The 16,103-nt window shown below is 33.4% G+C and overlaps 2 protein-coding genes across 3 annotated transcripts; both read left to right on the top strand.

Moving 5' to 3' along the window:
- Positions 1-1,199: 1,199 nt before the first annotated feature.
- Positions 1,200-4,747, top strand: LOC145938899 (uncharacterized). 2 transcript variants are annotated; one of them, XM_083042782.1, is made up of 9 exons: positions 1,200-1,305; positions 1,616-1,806; positions 1,915-1,978; positions 2,043-2,178; positions 2,287-2,349; positions 2,417-2,531; positions 3,013-3,205; positions 3,612-3,809; positions 4,461-4,747. In XM_083042782.1, the coding sequence occupies exons 6-9, from the start codon at positions 2,448-2,450 to the stop codon at positions 4,622-4,624; spliced, it is 639 nt and encodes a 212-aa protein (XP_082898908.1). In that variant the 5' UTR covers positions 1,200-1,305; positions 1,616-1,806; positions 1,915-1,978; positions 2,043-2,178; positions 2,287-2,349; positions 2,417-2,447; the 3' UTR covers positions 4,625-4,747. The 2 variants fall into 2 exon arrangements, with proteins under 2 accessions (XP_082898908.1, XP_082898909.1); XM_083042783.1 differs by having other exon boundaries at positions 1,294-1,376.
- An 8,779-nt stretch (positions 4,748-13,526) lies between these two features.
- Positions 13,527-16,097, top strand: LOC145938753 (uncharacterized). Its single transcript, XM_083042503.1, has 3 exons — positions 13,527-13,581; positions 13,635-14,494; positions 14,577-16,097. Exons 1-3 carry the CDS (start codon positions 13,527-13,529, stop codon positions 16,095-16,097), a joined length of 2,436 nt encoding a protein of 811 aa, XP_082898629.1.
- Positions 16,098-16,103: the final 6 nt, after the last annotated feature.

Raw genomic sequence — 16,103 nt, 5'->3', positions numbered from 1 at the left:
TAGCGATTAAAATGACACCAAACACGACATAAATCGGATGATTTAATCTTTAATCCATTAAAATTATTTTCAGCAGACAAAATGCGAATTATAAAAATGTTATTTTCTATAGTAAGATGACATATACATATACATATGTATTCGTGAAATACTATAAATGAAGAAAGCCTCGTGTAAAAGACTGCGAAACTGACGATACGATCTCGTTCTCGTCCTCGCTTCGACATCCGGAGACCTTTAATATAATTAATCTATACGTATATATATATATATATATATATATATATATATATATATATATATATATATACATATATATATATATAATAACAAATATATAATTACGAATTTAAATGTCTTGTGAAATATATAAGGACTTAAACCTTTATTTTTTATTTTACCTTTTTGAAAGTAAATGTATAATAGATTAATGAAATTTTTACAGTTATTAGAACGACATCAAACACACGATGACGCATGAATCAGATAATTTTTAATTAATAAATATATATGAATAATCAAAAATTATCCGATTTAAGTCGTGTTTGATGTCTTTTAATTGCAAAAATTCAGTAAATAAATATATTATAAAATTATAATTTTACTTTTACTATTTTAATTATATAATTTTAATTTTAATTATATAATTATATAATTTTACTTTTACTATTTTAATTGTATATATGCGCACATATATATAATATATATTCATCCGTGCGCGTACGTAGTGTATACATATATGTATATGTTAAAATGTAAAATATCGCATATAAAATATATATATATCTTTTTTTAAATTTATTTATATACGCGAAATGTATTTCTTATCTATAATTTATAGATATAAGATGTGTGGACACACATGCGTAAAAAATGATTTTAGATTTTACTTCTAGAAATGAAAGTGGATGTATTTAGCACGGACATGAACCAAATAATCGATGGTATCGAAAAGTGGATGTGGATACGTAGTTCCAATTCCTAAAAGTGGATGCACGGCGCTGCTGTACGGCCTAATAAAAGCGTCCCACGAAAATCGCTGGCATGGCCTCTCTCAGGCTTCTCTCTGGTTAGAGAGAAGAAGCCGCCGAGCACTCTAGTGCTTAAATAATTTATGCCCGATCAAAGTTAGTAAAGTTACGCCTCTCCAAAGTTCAAAAATATAACTGGACAAAATCAAAATCCACACCGAGTTTCTTATCTATACAAGGCTTACCACTGAGTCTTCTCTCTAATAATTTTATAGTTTACGGACCTTCAGAGTGACAACTAACCTGTGCCTCAGAGACCGAAGATCAATATAATGTAAGTATCCTTATTATTGACAAAATAATCATTCATCAAGCGGTAGTGCGCACAAAACTAATAAATACAAGGTTAATAGAAATTCTATATGTACTCTAACCTCATTTGTATGTAATATCATCTAACATCAGATTTCTCTAATTAATTGTCACAGCAAGCATTAAATCATTATAGTACAGTTTAAACGACATGCAGAGACTCTATTTCTCAATGATTGTACCCAATAGTAGAATCACGTATCAAAAAATATATGTATATATATATATATATATATCTTCAAGTCAGATTTAATAATATCTCTATTTCACAGATTCCCTTCATTCGCATGCAGCCACCACACTATAATGATCGATCTCAACGTATGGATGGCTTCCAAGAACCTACAGTATTCCAAAGAATCAAGGAAAAATGATATTTGTATCAGAGAGCCATTCCACAATCATCGCATCAAGACAACGCATAAGTAAAAAGCCCAGGGGCAGTGTATACTTGCTCGCAGAGGTACGACCAACTTTCTATTACGCATCAATTAAGATATTATATTAACAAATTAAGTAATGACATACTCAACTTATACATAATAACCTAAAAATTATTACATGAACACAGGATACAGAAGATATATTTAACAGCCAACATCGAGCACGTTTATGCCATCTTAGCCTTAAATTCAGTAAGTATGAATAAATTTAGCCTATCGTACGAAAAATAACAATATAATCCTCAATTAATTACAGGAAGCTTAGTATATCCTAGCAATCCAATGCGATGTACCGAAGAGCAACAAAATCTACTCATATGTTCCCATGCGAGTCACCAGACAGCAACTTCTAATAATCCATAGAGACAGACTGCGGATTATAACGCACTTGGGTATATTATAAATATATATTTAAGAATTATACCCTCAATCAATATATCAAACAGCTCCGAATGATATTATGCCTGGTTTATAAATAAACTAAAACTATATAATCGCAGAATACAAGCAGCTATACTGTCAGCCTTTAGCAAGCAAATTCATGCTACTTTATACATAATTTGGTAAGTATAGGCTAATTTAACTTTCCAAATGAAAAATAACGACTAAATAATCTTGTTTTAATTACAGGAAACCTATTATATGCAAACAACCTTGTACGATGTGTCAAAGCAGCAGCAAATTAAGTTATATAATCCTATGCGAGTCACTGTGCGACAACTTACATCAATCCGACAAATCAAAGTTATGGATTATTACACATTTAAGTATATCATGAGTATACATTTAAGATCATATCCTCAATCAATATATAACAGACAAATTCTGTGTAATATTACAACTTTAGTATATTATTTATATCTCTATACAAGTCGCAGTACAGTAACTTCTATTAATCCAGTGAATCCAAAAGTTGATTTATAGCATACTTAAATATATTGAATTACACAATTAAGATTATATCCTTAAACAATATGAAAAATAATTCTAAATAACACTATATCTAACTACATACCGCCTGTCACTACCTCGGCAGCCATCTTGTCCCTCAATTGATGTATAATAATATAATTATATCTAATGTATCATATATATTATCTTTGAATTTATCATTTATACAATAATAATATATATAATTACGTACGTTAGAAATTATCTCAATTTTTTTTTCTATAATTTATATTCAAAATTACTTTATCATTTAATATTAAAAAATGTTTTTGTAGATTATCCATTTAGATGGTGTACAAGCTAGGATGCCTAAGGCTGCCCAATTTAACAATGGAAACACTACATACGAATTACTAATACGTAGTAATAGTATAATTGATAATTTGGGGCAATATGTGCCCAAGATTACAATACATAATCCAGTATCAATTCAACTGAGCGAAGTACTTAATAGTACAGAATGTATTGGTAAGTTTTATTAATTTTTTCGTTCATTCGTTTCGCGCCTTCTTTCGCGAGTCAAGGAGAATCCGAAGAACAGCCATAGTCACATATTGCATTGGCTACATTCCACACCTTCCTCTTGTCTTACGAAAGGAGCCTTGAAATGAAGCATGCATGCGTACATGCATACATACACACATACATACGTACATACGTACATATACATATGTACATATATACATATGTACATATATACATATGTACATATATACATATAAACATCATATAAACTTACATATATTTACACACAAGAAATTTTCTTTAAGAACAAATATATATTTTTTATAGTTTTTTTATTGTATTTATATTATTTTTGTCATTATTACTATATTTATATTGTATAACATTAAATTGTATTTTTTTTTTATAGTATTAGAAGGATTCGTCAAAACAAACTTCACACTTATTCATAACAATAAACTAAATAAAACGATTGGTTGCGAATCGGTTACTGATGGAACATACAAATTAGAAGTGCACATCTTAAATTTTAACGAAGACGATTACTATGAAATGGAGATAAGTAAAGGAGATAAAATAAAAATAGTTGGAACCATGTGTGCTACAGGTAAACAATATATAAGTGTATATATATATATATATATATATATATATATATATATATACATATCGGTATTTTAGAATATTTTTGGGCCTTTTTTTTATTTTTTATTTAACATATATTGAATCTTTAATCAAAAATTTATTTATTTATTTATTAAATCATCAATAAGTTAGAGAGAGCAAGGAGCCACAGCAAGATTTTCATGCTACAATTAATACGTTTATTCTCTTCTCGTGGTATAACAGACATCTCGGTTTTATTTAGACCACCTTTAGTGTTATAAAAATTCAATAAAAGTACTCATATCCGTGTCTATATTATTTTATAGTAGGAAAAAACATTCTTACAATCTACATTCTTCGTGAATATTCTGCGTTGACTTTTAAAATTTGCGACAATCTATAATTCTGCGTTGACTTTTGTGGCAATCCATATTATGCGTTGTAATTAAGACAATTTTAATATTCATTGAATTTTTATAACACTAAAGATGGTCTAAAGTAGACTGATACTTCTGTTATACCACGAGAATAAACGTGTTAATTGTAGCACAAAAATCTTGCTATGGCTCCTTGCTCTCTCTAACTCATAATTAATTTATTAATTTTTAAGCCTTATAATATTAAATAATTTATTATCTTTATAATTTTACAGCTGTTCCACCATATTTGGCAACTAACAATTTAAAAGACATAAAAAAAATAGAAGGACAAATGTCCATAGCAGCGCTATTAAAGGCAACACGAACTCCAAGAAAGAGGAAAATTGAGGATAAGGAAGAAAAGAAAATTGAGGATAAGAAAGAAAAGAAAAATTAAATTGCAAATTATATATTAAAATAATTTTAATTAAGTTTAATTAAGTTTAATTTAATTAAATTAAATAATTAAAATGTTTGATAATTAAAAAATTGTATCATTAATTTAAAATAAATAAGAAATGAGAACAAATAATATATCAAATCAATGTTATTAGTATTAAATAAATGATTTATTAAGGAGTTTTGAAATAGATTTTTATTTGAATTTAATAATTTTTTTTCAGTGTAGTTGTTGATGCAACACACTGTTGCATTCTGTGTGTAATAAAAGAAATAAATAAGAAATAAGAATATATATAAGTATATATAAAAAATAAATTTAATTACAGAAAATTAATTTTTAAAATCAGAGAAAATGTAAGTAATATTTTTGCAAATAGATTAGTTTCTAATATTTCAAAATATATACACATATGTCTAAAAAAGTTGGTGATAGAAGTAACGCTGTTTACATTTAATACATTTATTAATTTAATTTAAAAGACTTCTTATTTATACGATTTTAGACTTTTTATGCGAACTGTCAATTTGCAAATAACCACAAATTAACACAAGTGACAGCTGCTCATGACATGAACTGGGCGCATCGAAAGAACCAATCGGCATCGCGGAAAACGGCAACAATTCAAGAGTCACATGCCTTTTTTCATATAGGACTAGCTCGCAACGCGCGCTAACGCGCGCGCCTTTACGATCATTCCATAATTCTCAATAATTCTTAATAAATATACATATATATAAAAATATTTAAAATATCATAATTAACAATGAACATTTTAATTCTTTAATTTCTTTTTCTTTCATTTTATTATTTAACATCATTATAAAATCATTATAAGATTATTATACATATAATATATTTAAAAATTATAATAATAAATAAAAAATCTCATTTTTTTTCCGCCTACATATAATCAATAGATTTTTTAAATATTTAAATCATATAGGATAATTCCATCTGTTAATAACAAATTAAAACAAAATCTAATGATAAATTTTAAAATATGATTGAATTAAAAGAAATCATCGCTAATCGTTTACGATGCAAAATACATTTAAGATTTAATTAAAATATAAATTTTGCATTCTTTAATTAAAAAAAAATTAATATTAATATTAAAATTTTTTATTTAATTTTTTTCATTTTTATTTCAGATGCAATTAAAATGGTATAAAAAATAATTATCAATTTTTAATTAAATCAAACATTTGAAACAATATTTCTTTCAATTTTTATTTATTATTTGTCATTTTTTGATGTTATTATAATATAATCATATATCACTCATTTATTTGTTATGTTTTATTAATCAAGTATTTCTTTATAAACATAGTTTTTTATATTTTTAGATTGATTATCATCTCTTAAATAAACTTTCAAAGAATCCCAAGAACGAACTCGTGAAAATGCGACATATAGTTGTCCATGACTAAAAATATCTTTTCGAAGATCTATTGCAATTTTGTCGAAAGTTTGTCCTTGTGATTTATTTATTGTCATAGCAAATGCCAGTTTTACTGGAAATTGTCTTCTTTTGAAAGTAAATGGATATACATTTTCACAATATAAAGTAATACGATTAAGAAAAACTATTTCTCCAATCTTTTACCTGTTAAAATTTCAGAGCGTAATAAATTATTATTTAAATCTAAAACTAATAATCTGGTACCATTGCATAAACCTTCGCTGATACTAAGATTTCTAATAAGCATGATAATAGTGTATTTTCTTAAGCGTAATTCATAAGGTGGAAGACACGTTGGGTTTAAAGAGTTGAGATACTCTATCGGAATTGTTTCATATATATCTTGATTATCTCCAGTTGTTTCAAGAGTGTCTATACTTGTGTAAACTCTCTCTGTCGTTTCATCCAACAAATTTACTACTTTTTCGTTTATTTCATCAACATTGACATTCCTTGCAGATAATATAACATAATTAGTCATAGTTTTATATTGTTTACGTTTTATAATGTCACCATACATGTCTTCAACCATATTCGAATTTACGTTTGCTATACATTTTTCTGGAATATTGATATTATCTGAAGGATCATTTAAAGAACCATTACCTAAATTTATTAAAAATTGTGCAAATTCTTTTTCTTGTGGTAAAGTTCTCATATTTTGTGTTAATGAAAATATTTTAAATTGCTTCCATAGAATACTAAATTTGATTGATAAATTAATAATTTCAGAACGCGTAGCTTTTTCTTTTATAGGTAATAATTGTCTAAAATCTCCACCAAGAAGAACGATTTTACCACCAAAATATAAATCATTTTGCATTATATCACGTAGTGTTCGATCCATTATTTCTAATATATAGCGTGGTGCCATAGGAGCTTCGTCTATAATGAAAACATCTACAAGTTTTAAATTTTCAGCTTCTTTAGATTGAACTTTAATGTTCGATGTAGAATCGGCGAAAAGAGGTACAGGTAATCCAAAAACTTTGAGTATTGTTTTACCATTTGGAAGTAATGTTGCAGCAATACCGGTAAATGCCATTGTATTAACTATTTTTTCTCTACTTTTAAGTAGATAATACAAGGTTAAATAAAGAGGATAAATAAAAGTTTTACCAGATCCACCTGGACCATTAATATAAAAACAGTTATTACTATTATTACTTGTTGTTGCTATTAAAATAGTATCAACAATTTCTTTTTGTTCTGTGTTTAATTGTTCATATTGTCGCATACCTATCGATGTATCTTCTTCAATCTGTTCGTCATTTATTTCTTGTTCCTCTATTTCTTGTTCCATTTCAGGAAAATTAGCAATATTGGATCCTTCTTTTTGAAGTAAATTAATAACATAATTATAAAGTTTCTTTATTCCTATTATAGGTCCAAATCGTCTTGTATAATCTTCCGACATATCTTTTTTAAATTCATCCCATAATTTTTTCGGATGAACTGGTTGACAATGAATCAAAATTCTTACGAATAAATTACGAAGTCGTCTTGGCATCATCCAAACTTTTGCTTCATTTATTGCACGATATCATTCTTCATCATCTTCTATGAGTCCTAATGCTAAACATGCATCGATAAAAGTTTGATGTATTTCGTTATTAACTGTTTTTAATACTTGAAAACTCGTAGCTCCTTTAACATGTAGTAAAAGTATACGTAAATGAAACAATTCTATTTGAGATGGGCTAACAGAATACATACGACCGATACAATTAAAATATCTTTGACGTTTCTCCCATCGATTAATAGTTCTGCCATTAATTGTAATTTTTTTAAATACATAATGAGATGGAATATCACTATATAAATATTGTTTTGCTTCCTCATCTCGAGCATTTAACTCAAAATAATCTAATAACATTGTTACTCGTTCTACAGCAAATTTTATCGCATTATTATTAATATTCTCATCGATTATCACATTATGTTCGTTTGGTAAATGAACTGGTAAACGGAATATAGCGTGACTTTTTTCTTGCAAAGGTTTGCTTAAAATATGCCAACATGCTTCCACGGGCCCGACATATCGAGCTTCGATAAAATCTTGAATTTCATCATGATTTATTGTTTTATCTACATTTTCTCCAATAACTACAGATGCAGCATCATGACCTTTATAAATATATTTATACAAATATTTTACAGATTGTATACTCGATACTATTTCAACATTAATATGACTATTAAAAAGAAGTAAGAGTGTTGGATTAAATGGAACAACGTATCGATTATCAACAACGTATCGTCCAGGTCTTTCGTATAGTAATCCATTATTTCTTCGACGATATTGTGGATAACCATCTTCATCCATAGTTGTTTCAGATTGAAATGGTTTTGGAAAATGTTTCGAACATTTATCGTTTATTAAACACCAATCTCCACATGGCCCATGAATCATATGTTTCATTACAACATTATGTAATCTTTCATTTTCATTAGGATTAGGAATTTCTGCAGAAATAAATTTATCAACTATTTCAGAATTTGATATCTTACAATTTTGTTTTAATGTAATCAACAAATGTATATGTGGTAATCCACGTTTTTGAAATTCTATTACATAAACGTATGCTAAAACTTCACCAAAAAATTTTTGCCTAACATAACATCGATTAAATAATTCTTTTATTAAATACCCGAGTGCATATATCTGGCCTATCTGCAGGTTGTTGATTTGGAAGTAAATTTTCTTTAATTTCTCGCCAATTTGGGTTACAAGTCATAGTAACAAAGATATCTGGTTTTCCATATTTCAGAACGATAGCCATCGCATCTTGATAATGTTGCAACATATTACGCGGTGAACCCACAAATGTTGATGGAAGTATAATAATTTTTCCAATGTGAGCATCGTTATTATTGGCGGCGTTTGCTAAATAATCAATTAATCCTTGATAAGTCTCAGCTCGTAATTGTTTTTGATTGTATTTACAATAATTAATTCGGTCTTTTTCAACTTTTATATAATTATCTACAAGCCATTGTTATCACGTATAGCTATTCGATATTTTACGTATGCAGCTCTAGTTACTCTTTTATTACTATTCTTGCGTTGTAGATTATCATGCCAACCTTGATTACCATATGGATAATATAATGGATAAATCCATGATTCTACATTTGGATTCATTGTACTGACTTGTTGTAATGTTTTATTATTTTTATTATAAATTGTTACATAAGTTTCTGGAATTTCACCATCTGCCGTAGTAGAAAAAACTGCTGCAACTTCATTTACTTTTTGCACATTATATCGGCCACGATCAATGCCCTTTTTTGTCAAAAATCCCAATTTTAATTCACGTATACTATTATTTTCAGTTATTTGCTGTTGCATTTGAATTTCTTCATGCATCATTCGATAAGATTGTGCAAAAATATTATTCGTACGCATTATATTATCTATTGATTGTAAAATTTCTTCATCAAGATTCGAATTTCGATGTAACCGATATTCTGTCGCTTCATTATTATCTACGATAAAAAGTTGACCATAACTTGGCATTTCGTTAGGTGAGGGATACAATGCAGTATTAATTTGATAATAAATTTGTCCTTGAATTTTAAAACAATAAGGTCCACGTCTTTGCGCACTAAAGTCTGATACGTTTGCATTAAATGACGCGAATGAAAATGTATTATTGTAACCACGAATACGATTATAAAAATGGTTTGATTTTGGATGATTTCCAGTAAATAATTTATAAAGTTCATATGGAGGTTGAGGTAAAGGATTTAATTCAACAGTTCCATGGCTACAATCGTTAAATGAGTTACCTTTATTAGCTATTTTTTCAGAATTAAAATGTTTCGCACCACAATGTTTGCAATATAAATTCATTTCTCCTATGTAATGTTCTACAATATTTTCTAATTGAATAATGTAAGGCGTATTAATGTCCGTGTATTCTTTTTGTAAAGTTCGATTTTTTTCGTTCCACCTTATTTGTTTACTTTTATTAATTATGTTAATAGACGTTGATTTTGATATTTCTTGATCTTTATCTTCTATTATAATATTTTGTGATGGTATTTCATGTAAATTATTACAATTTTCAATCTTATTATTATCCAAGTTTATTAATCCATTTGAGGTGCTAGGTATTGAACAAACAATATTGCTATTTAATGGAGTTTCTATATCTAAGTTTTGAACATTTCTAATTATATTAATATTATCGTTAACATTAAATAATTTTATACCATTATTTATCGCATTAACTTCATTACTATTTTTTATTACATTACAAACATTTGTAATAATTGATGTATTCGCTTGAGATGCAGTGATATCTATTTCACCTACAGAATTTATTACTTGTTTAAATAAAATGGTTGAATCATGAGTATCTATTACTACGTTTTTGGAAAAATTTGCAGAAGTTTGTTTTATATTCGAATAAATTTCATTAGTATTTGATAAATATTGATCATTTTTTTTAGATATTATTCGCTTTTTTTCTCGTCTCTCAGCTTGATATTTTGCTTTTTTTCTCGTTTATTACGTTGATATTCCTCTTCTTCTTCAATCTTTCTTCGAGGCATAATTATTATTTAATTTCGATTAAAAATTTATAAAAATAATAATAATTAATCAATTCGATATTAATTTAATTTAATAATTTAATATAATTATGTAATTATTAATATATAATCAAATTAGTTTTATTATATTTTAATTTGACGTTAATTTAAAAATTAAAAATAATTTTAATTCAACAATTTGATAAAAAGTAATTTTAATTCAACAATCCAAATCAAAGCTAATTTCAATCCAAGTCAATACCAATTATAATCCAAGTCAAAGCCAATTTTAATCCAAGATTAAGCCAATTATAATCTAAGTCAAAGCCAATTTCAATCCAAGTCAAAGCCAATTTTAATCCAAGTTAAAGTCAATTTCAATCCAAGTCAAAGCCAATATCAATCCAAGTCAAAGCCAATTTTAATCCAAGTCAAAGCCAATTTCAATCCAAGTCAAAGCCAATTTTAATCTAAATCAAAACCAATTTTAATCCAAGATTAAGCTAATTTCAATACCAGATTAAGCCAATTATAATCCAAGTTAAAGTTAATTTTAATCTAAGTCAAAGCCAATTTCAATCCAAGTTAAAACTAATTTCAATCCAAGTTAAAGCCAATTTCAATCCAAGTCAAAGCCAATTTCAATCCAAGATTAATGCCAATTATAATCCAAGATAAGGCCAATTTCAATGCAAATCAAAGTTAATTTCAAATCAGGTTAAAATTAATTTCAATTCAAGTTAAAGCCAATTGTAATTAAATAATTAAATAAATGAAATTAAAATTTAATTCAATGTTATGTTTAGCTTATTTTCCACTTAGTTTATTATCCCGTTGGATCTCTGAAAAAGAAAATATTAAATATTAATAATTATGTAAATAATTTAATTTTTTTCTACTATTACGATATTATTTTTAGTTATTTTTTAAAATAATTCGCATATATTAATCATATAATAAATTTGATTTTTAAAATTAAGTTGAATAAAAATTAACTTTGAATAAAAATTAAGTTGAATAAAAATTAAGTTTGATTTAAAGGGGGATAGAAGATGCCGCTACTGACATTTTTCTAAAAAGCTCTTTTCAAGGTGATCTAAAGGTCATTTATGTTTTTTTAAATGGAACTACTATATTTTTTTAATATAAATCAATTTTACGCAAAATCTGTATAAAAAGTTATAGGGGTAGAATAGTCAAAAATGAATAATTTACGAGATATTTTATACTTTAATTCGACATAATCTTACGTAAATTATGAAATATCTCGTAAAATATTCATTTTTCAATCTTACCTTAATACTTTTATGCACAAAATAATAAGAGGAATCGATTGGTGTAAAAAATATCAAATTGTTTAAAAAATGTAGCCGATAGTTATAAATTACATATTTCTTCTTACAAATAACTATGTGTTTTCTTTGCACCAATCGATTCTTCTTATTATTTTGTGCATAAAAATATTAAGGTAAGATCGAAAAATGAATATTTTACGAGATATTTCATAATTTACGTAAGATTATGTCAAATTAAAGTTTAAAATATCTCGTAAATTATTTTCATTTTTTGATCATTCTATCGTTATAATTTTTCATATAGAATATTACGTAAAACCAATTTATATAAAAAATATATAGTAGTTCCATTTAAAAAACATAAATAACATTAAAAAGAGCCTTTTAAAAAAATATCAGTAGCGGCATCTTCTATCTTCTTTCAAGTTAAACAACTCTTTCATTTGAAAAATTTTGTTGTACAATCAAAAATAAAAAAGTTATTTGAAGTGTAAGAGTTAAATAAAACATCTTGTATATATACAAGATGACTCATTTTAATTTAGCCATTTAAATATTAAAAAAATGTTTTAAACGAAAGTCTTTTTACTTCGAGAAGGACATAAGCTAATATCATTGGTGTTGAGGAGAGAGAGAGAGAGAGAGAGAGAGAGAGAGAGAGAGAGAGAGAGAGAGAGAGAGAGAGAGAGAGAGAGAGAGAGAGAGAGAGAGAGAGAGAGAGAGGGAGAGGGAGAGGGAGAGGGAGAGGGAGAGGGAGAGGGAGAGGGAGAGGGAGAGGGAGAGGGAGAGGGAGAGGGAGAGGGAGAGGGAGAGGGAGAGGGAGAGGGAGAGGGAGAGGGAGAGAGAGAGGGGGGGAAAGAGAAAGGGAAGAGAAAGGGGAAGAGAAAGGGAATGCGTGTGCAATAAACTCCGGTTTGCGGGTACCGAAACTAAGGGGGCAATAATTGCGCTTTTCTCGCTTTCGTATTTTGCGCGGCTTCGCGCGGCGCCGCCGGTGCGCCAATCGCCACCGCGCGCCGTAGCGCGCTTTCCCGCGCTCGAAATACCGTCGCTGTTAAAATCGTCGTTAAACACAAACAAACGATGATAACAAACGGTTTTGTCCTCCGACTCTCCAGAGGATTCCATATCGCCACGTAACGAAATCAAAAGTTCGTTGATTTTCGGAACCTTCTCGAAGGTCGGCGGGATAAAGCCGTTTGCCCGTCGAACAAACACTCTCTTGTCTTGAGGCCTTCTGTGCGGATCGATAACGAGCGTTCTCTAAAAAGTACTTTGTACCGCGCTTTTTCGCGGGCAATACTCTTGTTCTCGTTGTTGCACTTCTTGCAACTGCGCTCCGCGTCGGCGCGACCTTAGTTCGTCGCGCAAAAACTCTGTAAATTACATTCTGTAAATATAGTGCTGTTTATTTTGTGTAAAATCAAGTCTTCGATTTTTTTGTGTCGTCAGTCTGTGTGCATACCTGACTTTATCGTGTGCGCGCGTTACCGCTATGACTACTCTTTAAAGATTCCGAACATCTTTTGGTCCTTCGAGCCGGATATTTTCGCGCTTCCGTCGCAGCCAGCATTCGTGTACGTAGTTGTCAGCGGTGGGTATGGACAACGACGATATGGAGCAGATGATCGATGACCAGCACGAGATCTACGGGCGTATATCGCGGTCCCTCGATAACCTTCGGAAGATCGGGCCAAGTTGTCCGTAGACAGCGTTCACGCTGCTATACGCCTCCTGGACGAGAAGTGGAGCGCGTTCACCGAACAGCACAAGCAGCTTCGTGCAGACTTTTGGAAGGAGCTGAAAAAACATGCGTATCAGACGGAGGATTTCTTCAGTCTCGTGGAGGTCGCGTATATTCAGCAGCGCACCGACCTTGGCGAGATGGAGCGGAGACTTACCGCACCGACGGAGATAGTACCTGCCGAACGGGTGCGAGACATTACATCGTCGCGCAAACCACTGCCGCGGATGCAGCTTCCTCAGTTCTCCGGCAAGTTTGAAGACTGGCCGTCTTTCCGCGACCTCTTCCGATCAATGGTGACTGAGGAGCCCTCCTTGTTAAAGGTCGATCAGCTTCAATACCTGAAGACCAGTGTGAAAGGTGACGCCGAACATTTGATCAAAAACCTACCTACCACGGAGGACAATTTCGAGCGCGCCTGGGACATGCTGAGCTCCCACTTTGAAAACAAGCGGCTCTTGGTAAGATCATACCTTAATGCCTTCACGTCGCTGCAACGGATGAAGACGCCCTCAGCCGCTGGACTCCGCCGGATCTTCCACTGCGTCCTCACGACCGTCGGAGCTTTGGAGGGCATCGATAGGCCGATCAGCAACTGCACCGACCTCTTCGTGCACCTGGTAGTGGGACTCCTGGACAGCGAGACCAAGCGCGAGTGGGAGAGCTCGCTCGGGAAGTCATCCGAGCCCCCCTCGTACGACACGCTCCGCGAGTTCTTGCAGGAGCAGCTGATGACGCAGGACGTCCTCCTAGCAGTCGACGCAGAGGCGCCTAGTAAGCCGTCCAAGCCGGAAAGGTCTAGCCGCTCAGCTCGTGCCAACCATGTCGGAAGCAGGGCCAGACTCGAACCGCAGCTGCCCCCTGTGCAAGAAAGAACACTTTATCGCATACTGCGATACCTATAAGAAGAAGACGGCTCAGGAGAGACGAGAACTAGTGGGGATTCACCAGCGTTGCTGGAACTGCCTCGGACGACATCTTTTGAGTGCCTGCTCGTCGACTAAAGTGTGTAGCAAGTGCTCGGGTCGGCACCACACGACCTTGCACGAGTCGTTCGCCGTCGCCGCTTTGACAGCCAGTGAACCCAGTGCATCCGCGACAGTGAATGTGGCCGAACGTCCTCCCGCGGAGTGCGGACCGGTGTTGCTCGCGACCGCCCGCGTCCTAGTGGCTGACCGCGCCGGAACCCGTCACGTCGTGCACGCGCTAGTCGACACCGGGGCCGAGACATCGCTGATCGCCGAGTCCTTGGCGCAGCGGCTTCGCCTGCCGCGAACTCCGTCTTCGGTGGCCATCTTCGGGGTGGGTGGCGTCCAGTTGGGTGTCTCCCGCGGTCGGGTCGCGCTCTCCGTGGCCTCTCGCGACGGACAATTCGCGCTCGCCGTCTCAGCGCTCGTGCTGCCGCGTCTCGCCGTGTACAGCGGCCCGTCGGAAGGCAGGGCGCGTTCGTGGTCTCACCTCGACGGCTTCAACCTCACGGATCCTGATTTTCGCCGCCAAGACCTCGTGGAACTGCTTCTCGGTGCCGACGTGTATTTGGACCTAGCCTTACCGGACCTCCTCCGCGGATCACCGCGCGAACCGGGTGCCCAGCTGACTCGCTTCGGCTGGGTGTTGATCGGCTCCGTTGGGGTCGCCCACGCCGCGACTACCGTGTCGTCGGTGCAGTGCTCAGCCGTCGACGAACTCAGTGACTTAGTGCGCCGCTTCTGGGAAGCGGAAGAGCCTCCACGCGCCCCATTACCGCTGACCGCCGATGAAACTGAGTGCGAGGAACACTTCTCGCGTACGTACGAGAGACTGACCGATGGACGCTACCAGGTGCGCCTACCTGTGCGCCAAGAGCTGCCCGATCTGATCTCCACTCGCCGCGCCGCGTCACGTCTCCTGGAGGTCATGACGCGTCGGTTCTCTCGCGACCATGATTTCGGTGACAAATACCGCCCCTTCATGAGCGACTACGCCGCGCTCGGACACATGTCGCCGGTCACCGATTCACCGTTGGCTCCCAGGACACCGCTCTACTACCTGCCGCATCACGGTGTTCTACGAGGCTCCGGGTCCGAGGCCAAGATTCGCGTGGTCTTCAACGGGTCATCGCGCATCAGGGCCGGTGCGTCACTCAACGCCTCACTTCACGTTGGACCGAACCTGCTGCCGGCGCTGTCAGATGTCCTTACACGTTGGCGCCGCTTCCGCTACATCTTCGTCGCCGATGTGGAGAAGATGTACCGGCAAATCGCGGTACATCCTGCGGACCGCGATCTCCAGCGTATCCTGTGGGGAGAAGAGCAGACATCAGAATATCGCCTCAACACCGTGACATACGGGCTGGCTAGCGCGCCGTATCTCGCTATACGTGTGTTGCATCAACTCGCGGAGGACGAGAGGGAGAGGTTCCCGTTCGCGGCCGACGCGATCAGATAACACGTA

This window comes from Prenolepis imparis, unplaced genomic scaffold (assembly GCF_030444845.1).
Source record: "Prenolepis imparis isolate NDT839.2.m4 unplaced genomic scaffold, iyPreImpa1.0 SCAF_7, whole genome shotgun sequence".
Lineage (NCBI taxonomy): Eukaryota > Metazoa > Arthropoda > Insecta > Hymenoptera > Formicidae > Prenolepis > Prenolepis imparis.
This window is presented reverse-complemented; position numbering and strand designations above follow the sequence as displayed.

What these genes read in the sequence shown, in the direction of transcription:
- LOC145938899 (XM_083042782.1), top strand. Translation starts at nt 2,448, where the DNA reads ATGTGTCAAAGCAGCAGCAAATTAAGTTATATAATCCTATGCGAGTCA. An exon ending in TAATAGTACAGAATGTATTG is followed by an intron (nt 3,206 to 3,611) that starts GTAAGTTTTATT and finishes TTTTTTTTATAG; the next exon opens with TATTAGAAGGATTCGTCAAA. An exon ending in TGGAACCATGTGTGCTACAG is followed by an intron (nt 3,810 to 4,460) that starts GTAAACAATATA and finishes ATAATTTTACAG; the next exon opens with CTGTTCCACCATATTTGGCA.
- LOC145938753 (XM_083042503.1), top strand. Translation starts at nt 13,527, where the DNA reads ATGGACAACGACGATATGGAGCAGATGATCGATGACCAGCACGAGATC. An exon ending in CCAGCACGAGATCTACGGGC is followed by an intron (nt 13,582 to 13,634) that starts GTATATCGCGGT and finishes AGTTGTCCGTAG; the next exon opens with ACAGCGTTCACGCTGCTATA. An exon ending in GCTCAGCTCGTGCCAACCAT is followed by an intron (nt 14,495 to 14,576) that starts GTCGGAAGCAGG and finishes GATACCTATAAG; the next exon opens with AAGAAGACGGCTCAGGAGAG.